Genomic DNA, 25,615 nt, shown 5'->3' with positions numbered 1-25,615 from the left:
GATAGGACCTTTCTCAGAAACCCATCTTGGCCTGTATTTGGGGGCGTAGGTTGAGGCCAATGTGACCTTGCGGCCTTCCATAGTTACATTCAAGAATAGATACCTCCCCTTTTTGTCCACCATTGAGTCTTGGACCTGTAGCCCCCACCCATCCTGAAATGGTATCAGCACCCCACCCTTTTTTCTCCCTAGCGTTCGCCTGGTAAATTTGAGTGTACCCCCTGAGTTTGTTTCCCTTTGTCTTTTTTGCAGATGTGTGTCTCATGGAACATTAGGATGTTGAACCTTCCCCCCCGCAGAAAGCTTCCAACCTTTTTCCTCTTAACTGGGGTATTCATTCCCCTTACATTGTATGTGAGGACCTTAGGATCCTTCATTTGAATGTTCCCCTTCCTTATTCCTCCCGCTACCTCGCTGTTGTTTGTCACTTCCGTTTTCCCTTCTGGCTCCCTCCCTGGTTCCCCTTGCCCCTCACCCCCCCTCCCCTACCCTTCCCCTGAGGAGGACTCAGGTTCCTATGACCGTGCGGACGGTGGGTCCGCCGCGCCTGGCCCTCAAAACATCCCAGAGAAGTCATTGTGAGGAGTACTAAACACCACTAAGGATTCCAATTTTTGCCCCCCTACATCTCTTTGGGCCACATGCTTATGAGTATGTGTTAAGGTCTTACCCCCTTTCGCGGGGTGTTGCTTGTATCTGCATTCCCCTCTGTTCATATCATCTTACTTTCATTGTTCTCAGTCGTGGATTCTCTTTACTGATTCATTTCTTATTTTCACTTTTTCCTTTCTTAGTCACTGTTTTCCATTCCCACGGTTTCCTGCGTCCTCTATCTCCTCTTTGTTGTTCCTCGCTACCCTCTTAGTTTTCTACTTGTAGATTTAAGATCTGGATTCCTACTTCACATGTCGTGATTCTATGTTGTCTTCCTTCCCATGTAAAGAGTAGGCCGAACAGAAATGTCCATGTGTATCTCAGTTTTTTCAACGCCAGAAATGTCAACACTAGTCCCATCCAATGTCCCCTCTAAGCTGTGCGCATGTGCGCTTGCCCAGCTACCTTCTGGGTGCCGCTCAGAAGAATTTTAGCAGGGCACACAGGCAATTCCCACCTATTCAAATAAGATTTAATAAGGCGCAAGCCACAGCAGGTATCTAATATTTGCTCTCTCTCAAAATGAAGCTAGATTATACTAACTATTCTTGATATTCTGGTGTACCCTATTGACATTGCCCTACTATGCAAACTTGACAAGGTTAAAAATGAATATGAAAAAGTGGCTCCATGAACAGAAGATGTAACTAAGATATGCCTGCACACATTAACTCAATTATAATTATCTTCCCTCCCCACCCAGGATCCTATTCTTGACTCTACCACACTTAAACTGTATGACTCGAACTCCGCCCCAGGCCACATGCGGATGTTAGCAGACAACATTGACTCTGCCTAACTTAGCTCAGCAAAAGGTTACCAGAGTTAGATACAAGTCTTGGTTTAAGTTATAATATGAATGACGTTCAAGCATAAGAATTTCTGTTACTCATGGCATTACCCACATTATGTAACCCGAGTGTCAGCTCAGATATCGGGTATTGACTATAAGCAGGCTACTAGGATATTTAACCTCATCCCATGCTTCCTATTCTTTATACATATGTGACACAAACACTTTGAAGAGCCCCCCTTACAAGTTAACGCATTATAAAACTAAAATATTTATTTGCACTCTCAGGATTTTGAGTAGGCAAATGTCATGCTCAGCATCTCCCACTTTAGCATTGCTAACATTACCCTATGAATGGAGAGCAACATTACAATATCATTTACTTGGCCTGTAAGGTATAGTTGGTAGGGACTCTACCTGGCATTATTCATATATAAAATTAGGGCAACAATATTCAGAGAACTAGAATGTTTTTCACTCACTCTGCAACCTTTCAAATAGTTCAGTGTTCCATGGGGCATAGAACTTAAAAAAATATCTGTTAACTCTCTGCTATACAAAAATGGTTTCACTGAGCACTTGTCGAAACCTACTCAACCATTTAAAAGTGGGGTATGTTGCAAACAATCTTGTATGCACTTCATAGTAATTGTGCACATGCAGATTAATGCCATTTTCTTAAACTGCACATATCATTATCCTGAGGCTTTTAAATTGTATTTGCTTGCAGAGAATTGTCGGTACACATATATCCCAGTTAGAGTTTTACTTCTACAATCCCTCACTTTTTACAGAGCCCTGTCAACTAATATTGGAGGCTAGCACAGGAGCCCGGGAGGGGAACGGGTGGAAGGGAACATGAGAACACTCCTTTGGGGTGAAGAACAAATCGGCAACTTTAAAAAAAAAAAACAAATCAGCTGTTTTGGCAGTACCATACAGTGAAGGAAGCGTGTTTGTTTGCTCAAGGCTAGGAAACTATAGTAATAGCCTAGGAACCGGCACCTTCTATTACTTTGTATGCTCAGCTGCTGAGGACTTTTCAATATATTCATGGGTTTGCATTCATTGCTTCTAGCGTCCACCTGCATCTTTTTCAACTGATAACAGTGAATTTCAGAAGAGGGGTCCCTAGTTAAAGAAGAAGGTACTCAATATGGTGTAACTGTGAGCATTGCTGCTATTGACTTAAAGGGCAAATATATGTGTTTTCTTCAATGGGGCACCAGAAGAAACCTTGTTGATTTTTGTCCAGGCTGTGGTGATCAAGGGTGGGCAAAACTATAGGCTGTATTATGTGCCCTGTAATTTCGCTTCCTATGTCAGGGTTACAATCAGGGCTCCGATAGGATTTTACTCCATACGTGGAATGAAAAGGTTTCTCAGGAGTAAGAAAGTAATTGGCTTCATGCTTATTGAAATATGTTCTTTCCCCTTAAAATTCCTCTTGAAATCAGGCAGTAATATTATTCGAGTTCCTACCAATGACACTGCTCTGCTGGTCACCGATCTGAAAAGAGATCAGTGGAACTTTGTGGGTAGAAGCAGGGGGTAGATGCCTATATTTTCATGGTTTTCCCATTTTTGTTGGGTACATTTCCCTGTTTTTAGTACAATAGTATATGCCTTCTAGCTGTAAGGCTGGTTTTGAGTAAATGCCAGAAGTCGCAGAACAACATAATGTGGATAGTAAGCAGAGGCCCAGGAATTCAGCTCATCATATTCTGTGGTGCAGTTATTCTGATGCAAATATCATCCTTAGACACATTATGCGAGGCATTTTCTCCTGGCCCTTGCATTACTCCATTAAAGTGGCACATGAACTCCTATTGGCATGTTTTCTGACACATTCCTTTCAGAAATTGCATAATGTCTTAATTTATTTGACAACCACGTCAGTAATTAGCGATACTTGTTTTTTGTAATAAACGTGAGTTTTTTCCCAATGGCATTAAAGACTTTATGCATTGTCTCTGCGCAGTGCTGACAAATGAATAGCCACAACTAAACCTATTGTTTATCCTGAGCATACAAAGCTTTTTTGTGCATACACGTTTTTTTTTTCTGCGCAGTACTATGTTTGGTAGGTACTATGGCATATCTTGAAGTCTTGGACTGGTTGATGAGCTCTCATTATGATCACATATAAAATGTTGGATTTCATTAGACAATAGGTTTGGAAGAAGAGTTGTAAAATGCTCCTTATACACTGATTTTTAAAGAATTCCGGTGGTTGGGAAGAGGACATTTCATTCCAAACTCTTTGGAGATGGTATCTCGCTAACTACGTATGCTCACAAAGTGGCTTACATCGTTATTCAGTTGCGCACTTGGAAAATAATGTGTGCGTGAAGGCTAATCATTTCTGCACTTTGGGAAAAATAATTAGAGCGAACATTGGTCCCATCCTCCTCCTCTTTTGCAGCGTGGATTGTGCGAGGTGTTGGTATAGTTGTACTTCCTCCCCATTTATTCTAACTTGACCCGCCGTCCTCGCCTTTCATAGAATTTGTTCCTTTTGGCTGTAGGAAGCAATGGCCACTAGTACGTCTCTTGGGCGTGTGCCCGGGTCTCCTGTTCTGCGTGGGCCCACTCGATGTAGAGTATCTACCTGCACCAATTTTTCTGCCTCGTTTGCCTAAATGTCTGGAAAAAGTTGTTGGGCGGTACTTCTCAGGTCTTTATCTTCTACTGTTTTTGCAAGGTTTTTTATCCTGACGTTGGATCTCCGTGAGCGGTTTTCCAGGTCTTCACACTGGATCTCCAGGTTGTGTGATCGGCATGATAAATGTCATATGGCTTCCTAATTTTTTGTCAGTCTTCCTCCATATTTTGCACTGCCTTTTCTAGTGTCAGTCCTTTCTTCCAATTTGGCTACGTCGATTCTCAGTTCCTGCAACAAATGTTTCATTTCTTCTTTTAAAGATTCAAACTGTGTTTGGAAGGAGGCCATAAACTGGTCTTGGAACTCTTTGAACCAGCTTTGCATGTCCTCTTTGCATAGTGCCATTGCTCCTTCTGGTCTTGTCTCTGGGGTTTGCGGGTTGTGGCTGGTTAATCCACTCTTCTAGCGTGATGTATTCTCCGAGCTCCACAGTTGTTTGATACTCGATTCTTGCCTTATTTGGGGGGTCTGCTGGATTGCTGACTCCACCTTCCTCCTCGTCTTGGACATGTGGCCACCTTTGTAGTTTTCCTGGCGAGCTCCTGTTGTTTTGTCTCGTGGTCGCATTCACGTTAGCTTTGGAGTCTATCCGTGTGGTTATCCTCTATTAACGTTCCTTTCTGGCCTCTGGCGGGGTGGGTACCTGCTTCTCTGAAGTGTCGCCAGTCCTAAGTCTTGGCCCCTCATGGTTCACTTCTCATCTAAGAGGGGGTCCCTCTCCTTTGTTCTCAACACTCCTTAAATTTCATGAGCTTTTCCCTTGTGACCCCGTTCCATTCGCTGGGCCCATACTCTCCTTGTCCTCTCCTCTCCTCTAGTTCGTGGGCCTTTTCTTGCCTTCCGAGCCTCCAATGTTATGGGGCGGAGATCCGATCTGTGTCCGCTGGTCCCCCCCTGTATTGTGCTCCACCTGGCCTAGTCTGCAGGGTACCGCTCCTGGGCCACCTTCACTTTCTTCTTCTCCGCTGATTGTCTCTCTCGTGGGGGGGCCACTACCTGTGTTACCCCTTTTTAACTGTACGCCCCTCACACACCTCTTCCCAGCGTCTTGTTTGTCGTCATGGAACGTTTTCCCCTCGGCCTGGGGTGGCTTCTCCTTCCTTCCGCACAGCTGTGGAGGCTTCCCTATGACGGGGCCGGTCTGCTCCACCCGTCAGCGGAGGCTGTGGTGATCTTTTCATGGCTGCGCTTGCTCGCGCCGAGCGACCGGCTTAGCCCCTGTCCACCTCTTATTCCGGTACCGAGGGGAATTTACTGCAGCTTGCCACATTGCTTTATTTTTTTTGCTCATTCATGCATCCCCTTGGGGAGAGACGCTCCTTCACGTCTTCCTCTGCCGGCCGCCATCTTGGAATCAGAGGTTGTAATCTTAAATGCTATGTAGATGAGTTGAAGTTAGAAAGGGTGAATTGCTATTTTTGGAATAGTTTAACATGGGGGGAGGGGCGGAAGCTGGGTCTTCCATGACGATGGTCATAAAAGCGCTTGTGCAAGTGCTTTTCAACTATTTCAGCATAAGGTTGGCGAGTTGTCAGTAGCCCTGTAAATGGAATTAACAAACTGAAAACTGACCTACAATTTTCAATGGTGCTAATTTTGGTGGTCTGAAAATTGCGTTTATGGAAAAATATGGTATGCTCTGGTCTGGCAAAAATACTAGGTTTATGAAGCAGTCCTTTATAGAACTAGTCAAGCTGCAGATGGTCTTGGTGTCTATTCAGTCGAAAGGTGTTCTCAGCTGCGATACAAAATAGTATGTCGCTATGTGACAGCGTGTAAAAAGAGTAGTCTCATCCTCTGAAAAGTATAAAGACAGCAGCTACATGTGATACAAAAGGCTCTGGTGTCGAGACTACCTTTCGAATCCATCCAGGGATGTCATTTCACCAAAATGCCAGGGGTCGCGGAAGTGACATCACATGACCCATGGCCTCTGATGACATCACCGAAAGTTGGCTACATGTCATTCCTGCGTGGATCTACTCTTCAGACTTCAGAGATTGGCAAAATACAGAGTAACAGAAATAATTTCTTTATGAAGGCTGAGTGACTACAAAAAGAAACTATTTTGTTTTGAAGCCCAAGGACCCCCGCCCCATGACATGGAAGCCTCTAGGCTGGAGGCCTCCATGTCATGGGTTGGGGGAGCTCTATGACTTTAGAAAAAAATAAAGTTTCTTTTGGAAGTCACTCTGCCTTAATAAAGAAATGATTTCCATTATGGTTCGGTCCTTAACAGAAATGATTTATTTATGAAGTCGAAGTGACTTAAAAAAGAAAACATTTCTTTCTGAAGTAATTGGGTTCCCCCCAACCCCATGATGTGTGAGTGTATGGTGAAAGGGTGTGTGTGGTGAATGGTATGCATGCTTGTGTTCAGGGGTGCAACAAAACCTAAATTTCGTGGGGGAGTGCTAACCCTTCAAATTTTGGGAGAGGTGATAACTTCACGGGTGGTGGGGGGGGGGCAACATTATTTGTGTTGGGCATCTAACTTCTTTATGCATTCTAATGAGACCATTCTAGTGCAGTTTCAATATTACAAGTAGTTAACTCTCTCCTTTTAGTCTGTAAGCACCTACTTATGGACTGCTGTGAGAAAAAGAGGTCTCCTGTCCCCGCACCACCCTTCCAATCACTTCCCTGGCATGCAAGTACTAAACCCACATCAAGGTTTCAAGGTACTAACAGTGAAATACTTTGTTAGTAATTGCTGGGCCTTTGTTAACAACGAAACCCAGGTGCTGTTTAACATCTGTGTCCTGTTCTATCCGGCACCTGCTCTGTAGGTCAGCCAGGTCGAGTCAACATAGCCCAAAATTTCAAGGAGGGGGGTGGGGGATGGCTGAAGCCTGAAGCCTAGTCAGCTCAATGGTGTTGCGCCACTACTTGTGTTTAATCCCCTGGTTACTTATTGATAATCTTCATTACTTGTAGCCCTATTCTTCCTCGTCCCAGTACTTGTGTATGAGGCACTTTGACTCATACACAAGTACTGGGATGAGGGAGAGGGACATGGAGTTAATGCCTGGCTTGGTTACCTTTTAATCTTCATTACTCCTAGTCCCACTCTTCCTCATCACAGTACTTACCTATGAGGCAAGGAGCCTCATACGTAAGCACTGGGACAAGAAAAAGGGACATGGAGGTAATTCTGGGCCGAGAAGCTGATTTTGGGGTTTGGTGCAGGGGGTGGGAGGGAGAGGGGATGTGTGGGGGGAGGGCTGGGTGGGGATTGTGCGATAAATCATAATGATCATCCATGTGCAGGTTAAGCGGGCATGATATGTGGTATTAGTGGCTAGAGAGGCATTTTGGTGCAGCCAGTCTACTCATCTATTAGTTTGGCTTTACTCTTTTTAACTGGGGATCTCTGATAAAGCAGACCTGCTAAGTGTAATTACCTGGCTAGACTGGCATTTGGGTGCTGCCAATCTAGCCGTTTCTTACTGCAGAATTGTATATTTTTTTGTGCATCTGTGTAAAATAACCATGATAAGTGTTATTGTTCCGACTGACATTTTGGTGAAACCAGTCTAGGTATGTCTAAATGTGGCCTGGCATGCTTTACTGTAATATGTTATTACGTGTCTAGACTGGTCTACATTATGCAGCCAGTTGGACATGTTTTCATTGTGGCATGGCATTTTTAATAGCAAAACATTATATTAATTTAAAGCATTAATGTTCCTGTCCACTGTTGGTGACTTGCATGTTTTGGATTTTTGGATTGGTGTTACCCTACAAAACCATTGCAAATGCTCCAGTCTTTTAGCCAATTTTTCTTATAAAGTGGGCCGTAAAATGCATAAAAACACATATGTATACTTAATCCCAGTGCAATGTGCGGCATACCCCTGCAGTAGCACGTTTGTGCTACTGCACAAGCGTGGTAATCTAGGCCGGATGTACATGATTATTTCAAATACGAACATTTCGAAGACAAAAATCTTGCATTCGAAATGTTCGCATTGGAAATGAGCACCACACTACTAAATGCCCTTTCTACACCCCGTTCTCCTGCCCCCTTTTTTGGTGGCACACCTCGCTGTGGGCCGCCGAGTCCCTGCAGGGCCAGTTCCCTTCACTTCCGTGGATGGGAACCAGCGCTTCAGGGTCCTTTTCTTTTTTTTTTTTTTCAATACTTTGTTTTTTTGGATGCGCTAGCCTTGTACGCTATAATGAAACTGAATGGTTGAAATGTTTGCCACTTTCAGCTGTATGTAAGTTTGGTACAGCCGAAACCCGAACATTTCAACCATTCGTTTTTTTTATTTACGATATTTTTGGTGGATACCATCTAGGCCGGCCCAGAGAGTGGCACAACCTGTGATTTGTTGCCGAGTTGAGGGTGGGCGGGGGGTGGGGGGGGGTCCCTCAGCATGGCTCGCAGGCAGGCCCCCAAATTTTGTGCTATGCCACTGTCCTGAGTATACCAAGGAGCTAGGAAAGATAGACACATTATAACAAAGCATTAATAGTGGCACAATGAAATCAAGACCACTTGATGTGCTATGGTCAAACATTTTTACAAGGAACACAAGCTTTTAGGCACAAGGATTTTGTCAAGTGACCGAGGACAACTAGATGGAATGTCTTGTGATGATCGTAATGGGGACAACAACAGAAAAAAACATGCTATAATTGCAACTTGCGAAAAGCAAAATGCATAGTACGAAATGGATGCTTATTCTACTCTAAATACTTTTTGGAAGTTTTTGTCTGCTTTGTGAATTTGAGGTGTTTAAGAACAGACTAAATCGGTGACTCACCCCCTGAAGTGTGCCTGAAATAAACCTTTAATGAGTCTAGCAATTATTGTATAGAAGACACATTGTTTGTTATTCTTTCTTATTTAGGGTCACTGGTCAAAGTGTTGCATTTGTGGAACCCCTGTTTTTTTTAAAGAGGCCTGAACAAAAAAAAACAGAAACAAAGAGCCACATGGTGCTGGCCACAGCCCAGGAGCTTCCGTTTTTACAAATGTAAAAAAAAGCAATTTTTTAGGGTAGCAAGGGAGACCGCAAGGGTCACAGCTGCGACCCCTGGTGACCCGAAATGGAGTCCCTGAATCCATCTTGCCTTGCCTTTTAATGTAAATACTGAAAATGGCCAGCGCCTCCCTGTCTGAAGCCCTGAATGCACGAGGCCCTTCGTTGTTCGGGAGATCTTCCCTGCCAGGATTGATGGCATTTTGATTGGGGGTTGCTGACTTTTTTTTTTTTTTTTTACTACGTGCCTGGACAGAAATAAAGTACATACTCTGTGGTCACAGTTTCAAAACAGAACAGGTTTATTGGCCCGTGAAAATGTGAAGAACATACAAAGAGCACTAATTAAACTGCTATAGATTGTCTCAAATGCATGTACTGCTAAAGGAGCCTTTCATCGTATGGTTCAGGGTGGGTTCCATTGGAACGCATTTATTGTTCTTTGATAGGGTTGAGGTTTTAAAGCTAGTTCCTTTCATAATGTGTTATGAAACATAATGTTTAATGATGTTATAGTTGGTTGAAAGTACTAAGGGCGTGGAAGTTCGTCCTGAAGTCCCATTGGAAATCATTGTAGGCACCGCCCACTCCTGCAGTTAAGTGTTAAATAGGCATATAGCAGGTGAATTGTGTTCTTTGGACTACCTAACATCATACTTTGTCAGCACTCTATCACGCCATCTCCCTAACATCATATACTTCATCTGCCCTGGTCTCCAGTCTAAGGAGTGACCTCCCCGCTGGAGTGGCCTCTTCGGCTCCTCCAGCACATCAGTCCTCCTCTTCCGACAACGTAAAGAGTGTCATGCAAACTTTAAATAAACCAAGCTAGAAATTGAAATTAAAATCTTTGGGGTTCCAATCAAATGCGCACAAATGTATATCTGACATGTGGAAAGAAAATCAGGTTGGCAATGTTACCTGTGAAGTGACCCCCTTTAAACACACATTAGGAGTTAAGATCACCACTCAAAGAGGAGAAAGTCTGTTTTCTCTATTTTGTATATAGCTTCTTACGCTGGTTAAATGCATTGGGCCCAGAACCAGAATTTCCCTGTGGCGGTTGTGAATCTAACTAAGTAATGATGACCGAGAAGAGTGAACTAGGGCAACATTGCCTACTGAGAGTTGTGGTTTCAATTGCTCAAATGATGTACCACTGGAGTGCTGACCAATTCAAGTGAACTAAGTTAGCACTGCTTAGTGGGAGTTGTGGTCCAATCTCTCAAGTCATTGCGGATAAACTCAGACTAAGCTAAATGAACCAGAACAACATTGCCTGTTAGGGGTTGTGATTTAGCCACTCTAACTATGAACCATAGTGACAATGCGAACGATAAATGTACCAAAGAAACGGAGACCCTTGGGAGTTATGACTTAAAGACTTGTAACAAAGTGCCCATTATGTGGCTGAGAGTAAGAGGGACAGGACCCTGAAACAAACTCCAACCTGGCCAGTCAAGCATCCTAAGTCTTCTTTCATGCAAGGAGAATGAAGATTCCCTCTGCTTATAGCTCAGGGACCTCTTAATTCTATCAAAGACAAGGAGGCGAGCATTAACATTCATCTTCTCTTTTATTCTACTCTCCCACAGTTTCAACAAATAATTAACTTTTTAAAAATAACATCTTATTTATTTTTTTCAAAAACCTCAAGTCCCGTCATTCCTTGTAGTCTAGTCTCTTGGCCATGTGGCCTAGTCCTTCCTCTTCCTGTGTTCCTCCTCTTCTATGACTGCTTCGCACTGCAATCTTCTGTCAACTCAATCGCCAACCGGGCAACTTAGACTCTGAACTTCCTGCTTTATGCTGGATCGGTCTCTCGCATCTCAACTTGCGGACTCGTTCCGAACAACTTGTTTGTTTTCTCGAATGCTTTCAGCCGTCCTTTTGCTCATTTCCTAGAGTCAGACATAATAATAGCAATATGTTAGGGCGAGAAATACACACCCTACTTTGGAAGGAAATGATTATGTTGGTTACTTGCAATACATCACTTTATTGAACTTATTATCGTTCCCCATTTCCTGTGTATCTGGGTCGGGAATTTAATGCTCACCTCCTTGTTTTTAATAGAATCAAGAGCTCCCTGCACTATTAGCTGGGGGAATTTTCATTCTATGTCAAGACGTAGGCAAGCATTAAGCTTGTTCAAAGCTTCTTACTACTGCTTCTGCTATCGTGTTGATTGGTCTAAAATAAAACCTTTTAAACATTGTATCGCTAGCCCAATCTGCTGTTTTCATGATGTCCTGCAAACCTGCGCCTTGCCCTAATGCTTTCGAGGCCATTGCTCCTATAACCGAATGCGCTCCAAACTTAGTCATGTCTATGCCTGCTAGACTCATGATGTCTCTGACCCATCGCGCTATAGTGGCTGTTGCTACTCCTTTGTGCGGTTTCCTGCACGCTATTAGCAATTGTGTTGTCCCTGCCGGTCTTAGCTCTGCTGTTCTTCTCTCGTACTCTTTTATGCACGTGGCTACGCACCACTTCGGATGGTCTTGCATGTATGGGTACATGATCATGGAGGAATCTGTTTTTGTTCTTCTGGCCAGATTGAACGTTACTCCTTCTGGCCCATATGTCTTTCTATTGACTTCTAGTGCCTTGACGTCCGCCAATCTCCTGCATGACACCATGCACAGTAGCGTAGCCAGTTTTCCCGAAAGCTTTCCTAGCGACAGATATCTGTTACTGGGCCAATCTGCCAGTAGCTTCATTACTACTTATACGTCCCATAACACTTCGTACCTCGGCTGTGGTGGCTTCCTAAATCTTATTCCTTTTAGAAGTCTTATCACAGCTACGTTCTCTCCTACTGGCACTCCTCCCAGGGGCAGATGGCCTGCTGAAATTGCGGATCCATAGACTCCTATTGTTCTGTATGCTTTGCCATCTTGTAGGAGTTCCGCTAAAAAATTCAGTATTTCAACTAGAGGGGCAGAAACGGGATGAACACTTCTCCTTTTGCACCATGTCGACCACCTGTTGCAAGCTGCGTCATAGCTCCTTCTAGTCGAAGGAGCCCATGACTCGGCGATGAGGCTTGCAGCCTGTGCTGAAATCCCTGGGAGATTCCAGCGTCTCCTTCTATCCTGCACGCCATCAACAGCAGCATCCCCTTCACTCTCAGAGGGTGATATGACCCAACTGGGTCCGTGAGAAGGCTCTCTCCTTGGGGTAGTACTCTCGGGTAGTCCGCTATCAGCTCCATGAGCGCTGGAAACCATACTTGGGATTTCCATGTCGGAACTACCACTATCAAATTTGCTGCTTCTCTGCGCACACTTTTGCCAGTACTCTGCTCATCATTGTGAACGGAGGGAAGGCGTAGAGTGTTTGCTCTCTCCAATCCTGCAGAAAGGCATACACTCCAGCAGCTGGTGGGTCCAATCTCCAGCTGAAGAATCTTTCCTTCTGTGCGTTCAGTCCGGACGCAAACAGATCTGTGTGTATCGGTCCCCACCGTTCTTCCAGCTGCTGGAATATCTCTCGGTCCAGCATCCAATCGCTGGAATCTGAGAGGTGCCTGGAGTTCCAGTCCGCTATTACATTCAACGAACCTGGTAGGTATTAGGCTACTACTGAGATCCCTGATTCTAGGCAGGAGTGCCAAAAATCCTTGGCTATTTCCGCTAATAACTTGGATCTCGTCCCTCCTAAGTGATTGATGTACTTGACTGCTGATATGTTGTCCATTTTCAACAGAATACAAGAATTCACTTTTCCTTTCGTAAAAGCCTTGATCGCAAAGGATCCGGCTAACAGTTCCAGACAGTTGATGTGTAACTGGAGTTCTTCCACGCTCCACCTTCCTCCTGTTTGGAGATCTCCGCATCGGGCTCCCCAGCCTGCTCTGCTGGCGTCCGATTCTATTATTATTTCTGGACGGTCGCCGAAGATGGCTCTCCCATTCCATGCGTCCCTGTTTGCTAACCACCACACTCCAGCTCTGTTGTGGATTCCTGATCTATGTGTACTAGGTGGTGATCATGTAGACCTTGCTGAAGGTGTCTTATCTTCAGCCTTTGCAGGGCTCGATAGGGCAGTGGCCCTGGAAATATCGATGCTGCTAGTAAGCCTACTACTCGCGCTATTGTGCGTAGTGATATGACTGTTTTGCTCAGGCATATTCTTATTTCTCTTTTTATGACTCTTATCTTTCTGCTTGGGAGTTCTAGGGTTGCTGTCCTGGTGTCTCTAATAAACCCTAGGAATTCTAACCTCCTCGTTGGTTTCATCTCTGACTTGATTCACTAGAAATCCAAGGGAGGTCAAGAGCTTCACTACCCAGTCGGTCTGGTAGCGGAGTGTCTCTCTGCTGTTGGCCATCAGCAGGATGTTGTCCAGATATATAATCATATGTATCCCTTTCTCCCTGATCGCTGCTGCTACTGGCTTCATGATCTTCGTGAATGCCCATGGCGCTGATGCTAGTCCAAACGCATCGTCGCAAATTGCCATAATTGCCCGTCCCAGTCGAATGCTAGAAAGGGACGGAAATCTCTTTGCACCGGTATCGTCGGGTAGGCATCTTTCAGATCTATCCTTGCTAGCCAGTCGCCCTGTCTGAGTGTGTCTCTGAGCTGGTGGGTCCCTTCCATCTTGAAATGGTTGTAGACCACCCAGCTGTTCATGTTTTTCAGATTTATCACTGGCCTTACTTTGTCTTTTCGGTGGACCAGAAACATATTGCTCACAAATATTGGGTGTGTTTCGCATGGCTCGATCGCCTGCTTTTCCGCTAGGCTCTGCAGCTCTGTGTGCAATAACCCCTTCTCTGTCTGCGTCGCGGCTAGAGGACGGGGCGCTTGACATTGGACGGGGGTCTCTGTGAACTCTATGCGCATGCCTTTCGCTGTCTGCAGGACCCAGGCGTCGCTGGAAAGCGAACGTCAATCCTCCCAGAATACCGCTGTCCTCCCCCCAACTGGTGGGTACGTAAAAACTCTCACCTGTGGGGAAGTATTGTTCTCTTCCCTGTCCTCTTCTTCGTCTTCCTCTAGGGAAACAGCCTCTCGGCAGGAAGGAGGAGTCTGGCTGTCTGTTCTCTCAGTACTGGGTTCTATTGCCTTGAGGCCTTCTGAATGCCTGGTAGAAACCAGTCGCTCGACCTCTGAACCGACCGGCCCCGCCAAAAACTCTTCCGGGGGAACATTTTCTTCATGGAGGCTTGCGCCTTCTCTAGGGAACTATAGGTTCCCACGAATCTCCGCATTTCTTTGCTAAAAGTCTCTCCAAACAATAGCCCTTGTGCTGCCTCGCCTGCCTCTTATGATGACAGATCTCCCAGTTTGTGATCGATCTTGAGCAGGAGCCCTCTCCTGCGTTCGGACGATATTGCACAATTAGCATTGCCTAGGAGACATACGGCCTTATGAGCCCAGTTTGCCAGGACTCCTGGGTCCACCTCCTCTCCTGTGTCCTTTGCACGCTCGGCTAGGTCCATAACTTTTGCTAGAGGCCCAGCTAGGTCGAGGACTTTTTCTTGGCAACTTTTCCAAGAGCAATCTATACCCTTCCTGGGGTCTCTGTTGGATTTGGAGATGAAAGATAACATCTTTGGGTCAAGTTCTGGGGCCTCTGCTACTTTGCCCGGTAGTTACGGTCTCGGACACTCTGCTCTCATCCTCTGTCTAACTTCCTTCTCCAGTGCTTTCCGCAATCTTTGCATCATGTACTTCGCAACCCTTGGTGAGGGCACCCATTCGGATGATTTTGGGTTCCTGATATCTTCTGGATGGAACATGTCGGAGGTCTCTTCCTCCTCTAGACAGTGGAGTTTTCTCAGCCTTTTCTTCGGCAGAGGTTGACTTCCCTCGTCCCCTTCGTTATCTGCCTCCTCCTGTGTGGAGGTAGGGGATTCTGGTGATTTCTCTTCAGGGAAACCATCTTCTGTATCACCCATATTATTGTCCCCTGGGTAGGGGGGTCTCAAGGCTCGGCACCTGTGATTCTTTCATGAACGCTTCTCTCAATCTATTGAAAGCATCTGAATCCTCCGGGGCCATTGCACCTGCCCCTTCCAACTGGCCCGGGGGATCAGAAGAGTCTTTGCTCTTGCGGGCCTTGTTACACCCCTTGGGGTCCTTTGGTATGACCCTAGTGGACGTGCTTTCTTTGGTGACCTTCTCTTTCTGGCTCAAATATAATTCAATAATATGTAGTCTATCTTGTAGGGGTCTGACCCCTTGAGCCACTGCCTCCGTGAGTGACTCCCCCAGCACTTCCTTGAAACTATAGGCTAAGTCCTCTGGGTAGACTGCCTCCTGTTCTTCACTCCACTCAAAGGTAGCCATGTTTAGTGCTGCTAGGTGCCTTGATAAATACCTTTTCAGGTGTAATGGCACGTCCACTGATTCACTCTGCTGTGAGGCTGGACCTTGTATGCACTGTATGTGATGTTGTGCAGATCTTTCCAGGGACAATCCTTGTATCCCCTGTGTAAAATATACACTGTTTCTCTGATTCGTGGTGTTTACTGCATGCTAAATGAGCTTATAATTGCTCCGTAGCGTCATGCAATGTAGTCTTCCTGCTTCCTATGAAGCTTCTCCACGGAGCATTATCGCTCTGGCCACGCCCCCCCAAGGGTGGGGGCTCCTAGAAGAGAGCACTGAGCTCTCTGATTGGCTCCTGCGGCTGAGGGCGGCTCCGACCTTTGCAAGGATGGGGGCCGCTCTCTTGCCATGTACGCAAGCTCAAAGCCACTCGTTCGCATATTGAGGAGTCCCTGCTCTGCCCCCACAAAGGTGGGGGCTGCTGCTCAGTGATGTACGCGGTCGGGAAATTGATTTCCCGCTTGTGTTGTGCTCTGCCCCCGCAAGGGTGAAGGCTGACCGTGCTTAGGCGCGAACAGAGCGTCGCGGATGCCTGCTGTGAGGAGATCGGCAAGCCCCTGAGGTGCCGGGTAGTGCGGCACGGGGCCGCCGACTCCTTACACTATCATTGTCTATGAAAATCTCCATCGCTGCAGCGATGCGCTCCTATGGGGCCTACTTACAATCCCCAAGTCTTCAATAAACTTGTCAATAGCTTTTTAACTTACTCAACCCTCGGGTAAATACATAACGTTATGCAGCTAATATAAAACAGTACTTCTCTTCTGGGGAGCAGGAAAAGAAGAGGAGGAACACAGGAAGAGGAAGAACTAGGTCACATGGCCAAGAGACTAGACTACAAGGAATGATGGGACTTGAAGTTTTTGAAAAGAAAAAATATATTTTTTAAAAGTTATTTATTTGTTGAAACTGCTGGAGAGTAGAATAAAAGAGAAGATGAAGCTTAATGCTCACCTCCCTCTTGACATAGAATTATTATTATTGAAAGAGAGGAAGGGCGGGAGACCCTTAAAGACTAAACCCACGTAATTCTCCCAGCGATCCCCTTAGCACAGGGTCTCTCTAAACCAGATCCAAAATGTTAGGCAGACCATCTCTGGACTATTTTTGAACCTCCTCAGAGAGCAACTTTCTTGTAACTGAGGAGGAGACACCCTTGAACCCCAGAAAAGAGGTATGCGCCAGTTAGCAGGGAGGAGAGCCTCTTGGTTCCCATAAAAGAGGGTAAACGCTAGTGAGGTGGGGAGCCACCAAAGAGGGGTGTGCTGCAGAGAGAACCTTGATCCTCCTGAAGAGAGGGCATTCACCAGTGAGGGGAAAAGCCCTTTTGATTCCTCAGAAGGGGTGGTGAACAACATTGAGGGTGCAAGCCCCTTGCATCCTCAGAATATGTGTGCACCAGAGAAAGGAGCCCCTTCATCCCGAGAAAAGAGGAGTACACCAGAAACAATGGGAGACCCTTGAGCCCAGTAGAGGGGTGAAAACTAGTGCGGGAGAGAGTACATTTGATCCTTGGAAGAGGGAGAGAGCACATTTGATCTGCAGAAAAAGAGTGTGTTCAACAGAGACAGGGAGAGGTTTTGACCCCAGAAGATAGGGAATGGGCATCAGCGGGTGAAGTCCCCCCCCTGATTGTGGAATATGGGAGGACCTTTGAAAACTAGACATGGGGAGGAAACCCTAAATCTCAAGAGAGACAAAGATGGCTTGTGATCCACAGAAGAGGGGGAAAAGGACTGAGCACCAAAATGAACGAATCAGGAGACTCACCTGCCTGACCTTTTCTGTTATGCCTTTGGTTGCCCAATTATATGCAATCTTTGACCGCAAGAACTAAATTCCCCAAGGATTCATAGGTTACAGCCATCCTAAACCAACTCCCATGCACGATTCTTATGCCTTATGTTAGCTTATTAAGAACCCCTTTAACCTTATCTGTGTTTTCCTTCTGCTTTATGACACTCTTCAGAGACAGAGGGCAGTGTTACTTACGCATCCAATGGAATCAGAGTCAAGTGGAGGAGCTTTACATCCGTGTGAAAACCAGTACAAGTCACACCGTACAAAAGATTAAGGCTTCAGATGTTCTTGTATCACTGAGTCTGTGGTTTGTAGCATTTTACAAAGGATCACGACAAACACATTTTTGTAACTCTAAATGTTGCTTTTCATATTGGAAACAGAATTGATATCATCCATAAGCACATTTTTCAAGGAAGATTTCATTGGTTAAAAAATAAATTTCATATTAATTGCAAAACCAGTTGCGTACCATTATTTGATCCCTAATTTTAGTGCTGTTTTTTTGAAGAAATTATATGGTTGAGGTTTAAGAGAACCCCTTTGTAACGTATACTTGTTTTATATTTTGTGACGATTCGTGGCATTATGTCACTTCTCCCCAGGGGGGAGCCTTTCCTTGCGAAGCTAGAGAGGTGAGCCTGCTATGTAATACGCTCCGTAGGAGTAGAGGCAAGCATGACCTCACCAGGCGAGACTTTCCCCCCTGGGGACAAGAACTCCGTTCGGATGAGGAACTCCCTGCCCACATCTCTCAACAACCAAAGCTAGTGAAGCCTGCTAAAAGCAAAAGAGAATAATCACTATAGATCTGCTGCTGTGATATTTCTACCTGAAAAAAGTACATGTTTGGTACTGTGACAAAGAAAACCAATGGAACAATATGGAGCACCAGTCCAACACAAAAGACAAACTATAACGTTGCGCAGTGGAAGGCCCAGCAGAGTGTCATAATTATTGGAGGCAGAGACGCCAGAGAGATAGAAGCCCAGCTGTGGCAGCAAAGCGAGAAGAGAGGAGAAGGTGCCGCTACCTACGCGGGGAGGAAGCCTGAACCCTGTGGTGCCCGAGTTGCACCAGAAAGTATCTCCGCTCTGGAGAGCAAAGCAAACAAGAGCAGGTCTCTGGGAAGAGACACACAGACCAAGCAAGCGAGGAGAAAGTACCAGAGAACCCTTTACAGACCACAAAGCAGCATATGAAGTAATGCCGCAGAGGGTGTTGGTCAGCGAGAAAGAGACAGTTGAAGCTGTCATCCTTACCCACTGCGCAGAAGCGAAGAGGTGAACTATCGAGCCGGTGATGCAGTCTCAACACCACAAGGTAACAGGAGGAGCAGCTGACTCATGGAGGGAAGCAAGTATAACTAATACTATACTCATACTAGTCTCAGTAAGGAGCAAGATATCCAGGAGAGTAAGGATTATCACTGGGTCAATCACACTCTTCCTAGTGAGACGCAAAGTCGCCAGACGAGCGGGGAAGCTCACTGGGTCAACCATACTCGTCAAAGTGAGACACAAAGTCACCCAAAGGGTGAGTAACATCACTGGTTCAATCATACTCATCCCAGTTAGTCATCAAGTAAGCAGAAGAGTGAGAGTCATGACTGGGTCCGTCATACTCATCCCAGTGAGAAGCAGAGTAACAAAAAGAGTGAGAATCATCATTGGGTTCATCATAGTCATCCAGTGAAGAAGCAAGTGATAAGAGGACTGAGACCTCTGAGAAGGAAAAGATTATACAGTACTCAAGATACAAATTGGATGTCAGATGTAAAGAGACTTTCAAGTGTATATGATAAAGGCTGACATTATCGAGCTTTCAGAGCGCCAATGGTCTTCGCCAACAGTCTTAGTTGCAAGCCTGATCACTCATGAAGGTTCTGCATTGATTTCCAGAAGATTAATTTGTTCTTGCAATTTGACAACTATCTGATGCACCGCATAGATGACTTAATCGTCAATTTGGGCAGTGCTAAATTCATCTCCATGATTGATCTTACTAAAGGCTACTGGCAAGTCCTTCTCAATCCTGCGGATAGAGAACCAGCACCCACAGGAGAAGGGAGTCATTCCCCTGGACTTTAGTTGTCTCTGCATTAGTGGTAGGGTCAGAGTAGCTAAAATATGGACAGAGGACAGACTATTACTTTTGGACGTCACAATTGACCGATGAGCACCCCAGTTAGTTTTGTTAGGAAGGGAAACCCATAGTTTAGGGAAAGTGAGGCAGTTTTCTTATTTAAATAAAGCCAACTTAAGAAAATGGAAGAATCTAGTCTCCGTCTTCTGAGCCTCCACAATTTACATATGTATCTTTATCAAAAGTACATTTGAAAGATTTGATTTCACTTTCTTTAAAGGGAAGTCATTGCAATCAGTCTGAAAAATAAGCATAGAATTGCTCAAAATTAATTTCAAATAAGAGGTATGTGCCATCAGGAGTATTTATGGGAACCCACTGTGCCCTCTGTATGCCCCCATGGAACCTGGATTCATCACTCTATTAAACATTGATCATCTGCCCGGGGTATTCTGTGTATTTCGCTTGATTGATTTACATCACTTCACCTGTATTGCATGCATCTGACTTGCCTTGTTATTTTACTCCCATATAGATACATGATGAGTGTGCTGAATGCATCAAATCTTCAGGCGTTACGCCCCCATTCACGTGGGATCACCTTTGCTGTAAGACCACCATCTGCTCCACACCGAGCATCATCACAGAGCAGTCATCCATCAACACCAAAGTCGTCATCAAGTAAGTTCTGGTTCAAGTCTGTAGGTTCAGAACATGGCAGCATCAACTAAAATAGCTACTGACATTGTGGCAAACACATTCAGCCAAACTTGTTGTGTATGTTTTTAAGTTATAGTTTGTTGGTTAATCTTCAATATCCTTATTGCTAACAAAGTTCAACATTACTAAGGTAATGACTGCCATTGTTCTCTGTGTGAACATCTGGCTTGGCATGATGTGCATAATTAGTTGACAGAAGCAGCTTCTGACTATAGCTTTAATTTGTAGTGTGAAGGTGATGGAGTTATCCATGAAAAATCCCAGAATCGTGCCATTTTAGGTCCAGTAAGAACAGGTTCATATTTCTTCTGGTCAAGTAATGTTCATGGGATAAGCTGTTTTGAAAGCCGCAGATCAAAAGTTCCCCTTTAGTTGAGTTCACTTTCAGTCGATTGGTTGTTAACCGTGTAGCAACCTGTTCCAGGCAATTGTTGAGGCCGGCTTGATTTTATCGTTTTGTTTAGATGAGGCTTGCATTCATTTGTATACCATTTGGGTATACTACATTAATTGTACTTTGTGAAGCCTGAGTTGATAATAGTTTCCAAGAGTAGGGTCATGTAGATGTTTATGCCTAGCGGTGACCAGCTTGACACTTGAAGTCCCCCACCATAGATATTGTGGGATGGTAATTTGAAGGAGTACATGTAGCTAGTTTCCTTACTGTTCAAGAAGAACATTGGAAGGCCTAGTGAGACTCCCTTCCTTACAGTATCCTCAAGTATTTTACAGAAGTTTACATATGTATGATGTCATAGCTGAACGTTTAGCACTTCATGAAAATAGTGAAGGCCAAACCTGACTGAGTGAAGCAAAAATTCTATCTAATAAGAACATAGTAAATAAAGAGTACTAGCAAGTTAGCAAAGGCACATATTTTTCCTTTGGCATGTTTCTCATTTCCTAGATTCATACCTCTGTACAATTCTGAGCAAGATTGAAATCTCTAATTTGTAGGATGTCAGTTTTCGGTTGTGGTATAGAATCTGTTTTGGCTCAGAGAGAGATGTCTGCTTTTTGCAGTTTTATGTGCAGTTCTTGCATCCCTTAAAGTAGATCTGTGTAGTTCGTTACCAGATATGTTTGGGCCAAATTGGGACCATCATTGGTGGCTTGAATTACATTGCCTGTATCAAGTGGCACTGTACACATAACATACATTTTTCTGAACCAGGAGGAAAAATGTTTACAAGATGGTGTTTACAATGATAACATGCACATCTGTTGAGGGCTACCTCCAGAAAGGGAAGCTGTTGAATAGTATTTTTCAATCTGGTTGCTGTGCATGGGAGCATTTCTACTGTAAGGGTGCAGAAGTAAGACTCTGACACAGAGCGGTCATTGTGGTTGGTATAAACGTTTATTTCAATGAGAAAAAATGAGAAAAACAACACTATCTTGCCCTAGCTCGAGGGGTTTCCCTGCTTCAACCAAAATTACTAATGTCACAGTCGGGACGTCAAAAAGAGTTCACAGTCCTATGTCAGATTCCTAGCTCTGCCCCTCACACTCTATGTTAAACTAAATGAAAAGGAGGATGTCTTCCTAGTCCGGAGGAATAGCTCCCTTCCCCTGTACAAAAAGGCAGTTCTTGTTTTAAGAAGTTCTTAAAGTTTAAACTCAGTTTTGGGGGAATCTTTCCCTTCCCCAGACTTCCTCAGGCCTCTAGTACAGTTCATCAACTGCTGAGGGCGGGTGGTGTTTCCCTTCCCCAGCCTTCCTTAGTCTTCTCCAAACTGTAGTGGGTCCCTGACCCTGGTTAGCACCCTGGTTCCCTGCTATCAGGCACTGCGACGAAGAGGATTTTGGATGCTTCTCCAGACTAGTGTGGGGCCCGGACCCAGATTGGCAGACCTTGGTCCCTTCTACTACGCACTGCAACAAAGAGGAGGAGTTTGAATGCTGTTCCAAACCATGGAGGGTCCCTGACACTGGTTGACCTGGTTTCCTTCTATCCCAGGTCTCTCAGGCTTCAACATAGACTCGGTATACTCGCCTGCCAAGCACTGAGTTCATTTGCATCACTCTCACAGTTCTCTTCACAGTCCCTTTACCTCACATAAGACTTGGATTACTTTCCTGCCAAGTGCGGTCTGAATGTGTGTTGTTCTCCGAGTTCTGTTTACCTTCTCCCTTATTTGACAGCCCTGGGTCATTTTCCCTCCAAGTACTGCCACAAGGAAGATTAGGTATCCTTGTTAGGTGATATGTGCTTTGTAGGTAAGGGTCCCAGACCCTATGCTCTCTTTCTTATATTGCTTTACTCATGGTTCTGTTAATGTCCTATGGGGTTATCCTTCTTTTCCAACTTTTCCTGTACTGTTGAGATGGGGATGCCCACATTTGGGTCCTGTACCTGCTGGGACTAGAGACCCAAGCTAACCAACGAGGCTAAAACATGTCTGGAGATGCTTGTGGTCTTGTGCAGAAGGGATGTGACCAAGCAGTTTGGGTTGGACTGCCCCTTTTGGGGTGGGAACAAGCCTGATTTGTATATGGTCTTTCCCCTTTTGGAATGGCTTGGCTGGTGAAGAACGATGATCTGGAGGGATGGCCAGAGCAATGTCAGAAGTTAAGATGAACTCTAAACCTTCCAGCCATCGCCTCTTATGTTGCTTAGCATATTGTGACAAATTCCACAATGTTGTCACTGCTTCTGAAGGGGGGCCCCTTCCAATGAGGCCCCCATTCCCATGAGGCCAAGGTAATCAGGCCACTACCGAATAGTCCCCCTGTGGGTGGTACTCAGCAGATGGATCTCATGGGAGGGGAAACCCCCTCAGGACCGGTGACAACCACATCAGGAGAATGCAGTATCCCCACCAAGCACCCTGGTACTCCTTACCACACTTACCCCACCTTTCTTTCAACTCCTTCCTCTTCATGCCTACCCTCTTAGCCTATGTACTTTTCTAAGGCAGTCCAAATAGAAAGTACTGAGATAAGGAGGAGTCCTAGTTAGTTACTACATCAACAATCACTAGTACTGAGACGAGGAGGGGATGCGAGCAATACAGTGTAAGGAGCGTACCTAGGTTGTCGCCCGCAAATGTTTTGTTCGCGGGTGGACTGCCCACAGTGTAACTGCTCATGCCCCTGTTTTGACCATTCATTAAAAAGGGGGCCAGAGCAACTTGTGTCCCCCGCCGCCAATGTTAAGGATGCAGGAGACACCCCTGCAGCCTCGAACCCCCAAAATGCCCCTGCAGCCCCTGCTCCTCATGTTCGGTATTTTCGGCCGCGACCAAAACAGTAGCACCCAAAGCATCCATATGGAGAGTTTTTTTTTTTATTAAATTAGGTGTTACCTAAGGAGCAATACAATGCGTCAAGCCCTCCATGGAGGAACCGTGAGAGCCAGAACAGGCCCAATGTGCAGGCGGTTGCTGACCAGGACGCAGAGAGGAAGGAGAGTGGATCTGGGGCGGTCCAGGATGTGAGAACCACGCATCCCATGGGCGGAATGAAACTCCAGATGACCCTCAGATCTGGGAGCCGCAAGAGTGCAGAAATACTCTCCCTGAAGGAAAGAAGCCTGCAGAGCCGCTGAAGGGAAAATGAAGCTCCGGAACATTATCGGAGTGCCGCAAACGAGCCCAGTTGCCTGAAGGGAGCTAGCACTCTCACAAGCCATACCACAAGGTGCGTGGGTACTCGAAAAAGGCTCTAAAAACCCAAGGAGGTGGTCACAAAGCTGTGAAAGGAGGGTCAGGACCCTACAATAGTAGAAGGAAAGCAAGAACGTACACTGACTTGTACTAAGGCTTGGCAGGAGAGTAAACCAACCCTATAGAAGGGAAAACTAAAGCCAGAACTGCGCGTCTGGGACTTGTACCTAAACAAAGAGAACTGGAAGGTAGTGAAAAGTCCACACAGTACTTGGCAGGTTAGTGAACCAAGTCTGTATGACCCAGTACAGCTTGGAAAGCACATTGCAGCAGCTCTTCTTTGGTGCGTTACCTGGTGAGGGAGAGCCAGGTCTGCACCCAAGGGTCAAGGACCCACCACAGCTTGGACAAGACATCCGGGCACTCTTCATTGTCGCAATCCTTGGTGACAGGGAACCAAGACTGCATCCAAGGGTCAAAGACACATTACAGCTTGGAAAGAGTATCCATGATGTTCATCTTCAGTGCAGTATCTTGCTAGAGAAAGCCAGGGCTGCCAACCAGGGTCTGGGACCAGAAGGAACTAATCCCATTTCTTAATGAGACCAGAACCGCTTTTGATCCAGGGGAAGGGAGTCATTCCTCAGGACCGAGAAGACCTCGTTTTGATTTAGTTAGCTTAGTGTGTAAGGGACAGCAGTCGGATTTTGACACTGGACATTGGGACTTTTGCTTTGGACAATCTAACACTAGTTATTTCAGTTGAAGCAGGGAAACCCCCCTTAGAGCTAGGGTAGATGGGGTTTTCTTTTACTTTTTGCTCTTGAATAAATGTTTATAGCAAACACTATGACCCCCCGCAACCCCCCATATCAGAGTCTTACTTCTGCACCCTTACAATATCTATATAAACCATCTTCCCAAACGTATGCTATTCTTGAAAGATAAATGGCACTGAGTGAGATTAGTTATCAAGTGTTCATTTCTGAAACTGTAGTGCATCCTATGACTGAGTTCTGTATCTGCCTTTTCTTGCTTACTAATATAAAACATAGTTTTTTTTTTTTAAATATTTTATTGATTTTATATTTTAGAAAAACAAACAACACAATACAACTGTTAATTATTTACAGAAAACACAAAAGAAAATACGAGAAAAGAAAAAAAAAAAAGAAAAGAAAAAACTCCCCCCACCCCCCATCAAGCCAGAGCCGGCTCCCTTGTATCCTCAGTCGGGGCACCATCAGGAGAAACATTGTCCGTAGGCACATCTTCCGAATTCTCAGATTCGTCCAAGCCCTGTTGTGGGTTGGTCATAGAGGCCACCAATTGTCGCCAGGCCAGCAAGGGCCCTATCTCCTCCTCGCCCCCTCTAGTGACCGCTTCAAACCATACCACGGATTCAGCCTCCGCCCACCTCATAAGGTCCGCCCACCATAGTTCCACTCTCGGCCTACTAGCCGATTTCCAGTTCATGGCAATCCTGCGTTTGGCCAGAACATATGCCAGGTCCCTCAGCTTGCTCAGGTGCCTAAAGTGTCTGGGCCTGGGGAAGATCCCAAGCATACACGACCAGGCAGATCCCACGTCCAACACCACTCCCCCACTTGCGAGCTTCATCTTGACCTCCTCCCAAAATCTATACACTTCCGGGCAGGCCCAAAACATATGTAGCAACCCAGCTTCCACCTCCCCACACCTGGGGCATTTTTGAGTGATCGAGCCTCCGAACCGTGCGATCTTCTGGGGAGTTAGGTAGGCCCTGTGAGTAATGTAGAACTGGAGTTGTTGGAGCCGTGCATTTCGGGACACCTTTTTATAATATCCCAGGACCCTCTTCCACTGACCCTCCGTCATGAGTCCACCCATCTCCTCCTTCCATTCATGCCTCAGTTGGGGCAACTCTTTCCCAGCCTTCGTTCTGAGGAGTTCGTATATCCGTGATATTTCATGCC

General features: G+C 45.5%; 1 protein-coding gene across 2 annotated transcripts in view; it reads left to right on the top strand.

Moving 5' to 3' along the window:
• The window catches only part of EFCAB6 (EF-hand calcium binding domain 6), a 1,227,964-nt gene that overhangs the window by 6,955 nt on the left and 1,195,394 nt on the right, over nucleotides 1–25,615 (top strand). For both annotated transcript variants that reach the window (XM_069628134.1, XM_069628133.1), the window contains exon 2: nucleotides 19,868–20,013. In XM_069628134.1, coding sequence (XP_069484235.1) covers nucleotides 19,872–20,013 — 142 coding nt within the window. In that variant the 5' untranslated portion in view covers nucleotides 19,868–19,871. The remainder of the gene's footprint in view (nucleotides 1–19,867; nucleotides 20,014–25,615) is intronic.

Source organism: Ambystoma mexicanum, chromosome 12 (genome assembly GCF_040938575.1).
Source record: "Ambystoma mexicanum isolate Mex_15411 chromosome 12, UKY_AmexF1_1, whole genome shotgun sequence".
Classification (NCBI taxonomy): domain Eukaryota; kingdom Metazoa; phylum Chordata; class Amphibia; order Caudata; family Ambystomatidae; genus Ambystoma; species Ambystoma mexicanum.
The sequence above is the reverse complement of the archived record's forward strand: the minus strand, read 5'-3'. Positions and strand labels throughout refer to the sequence as shown.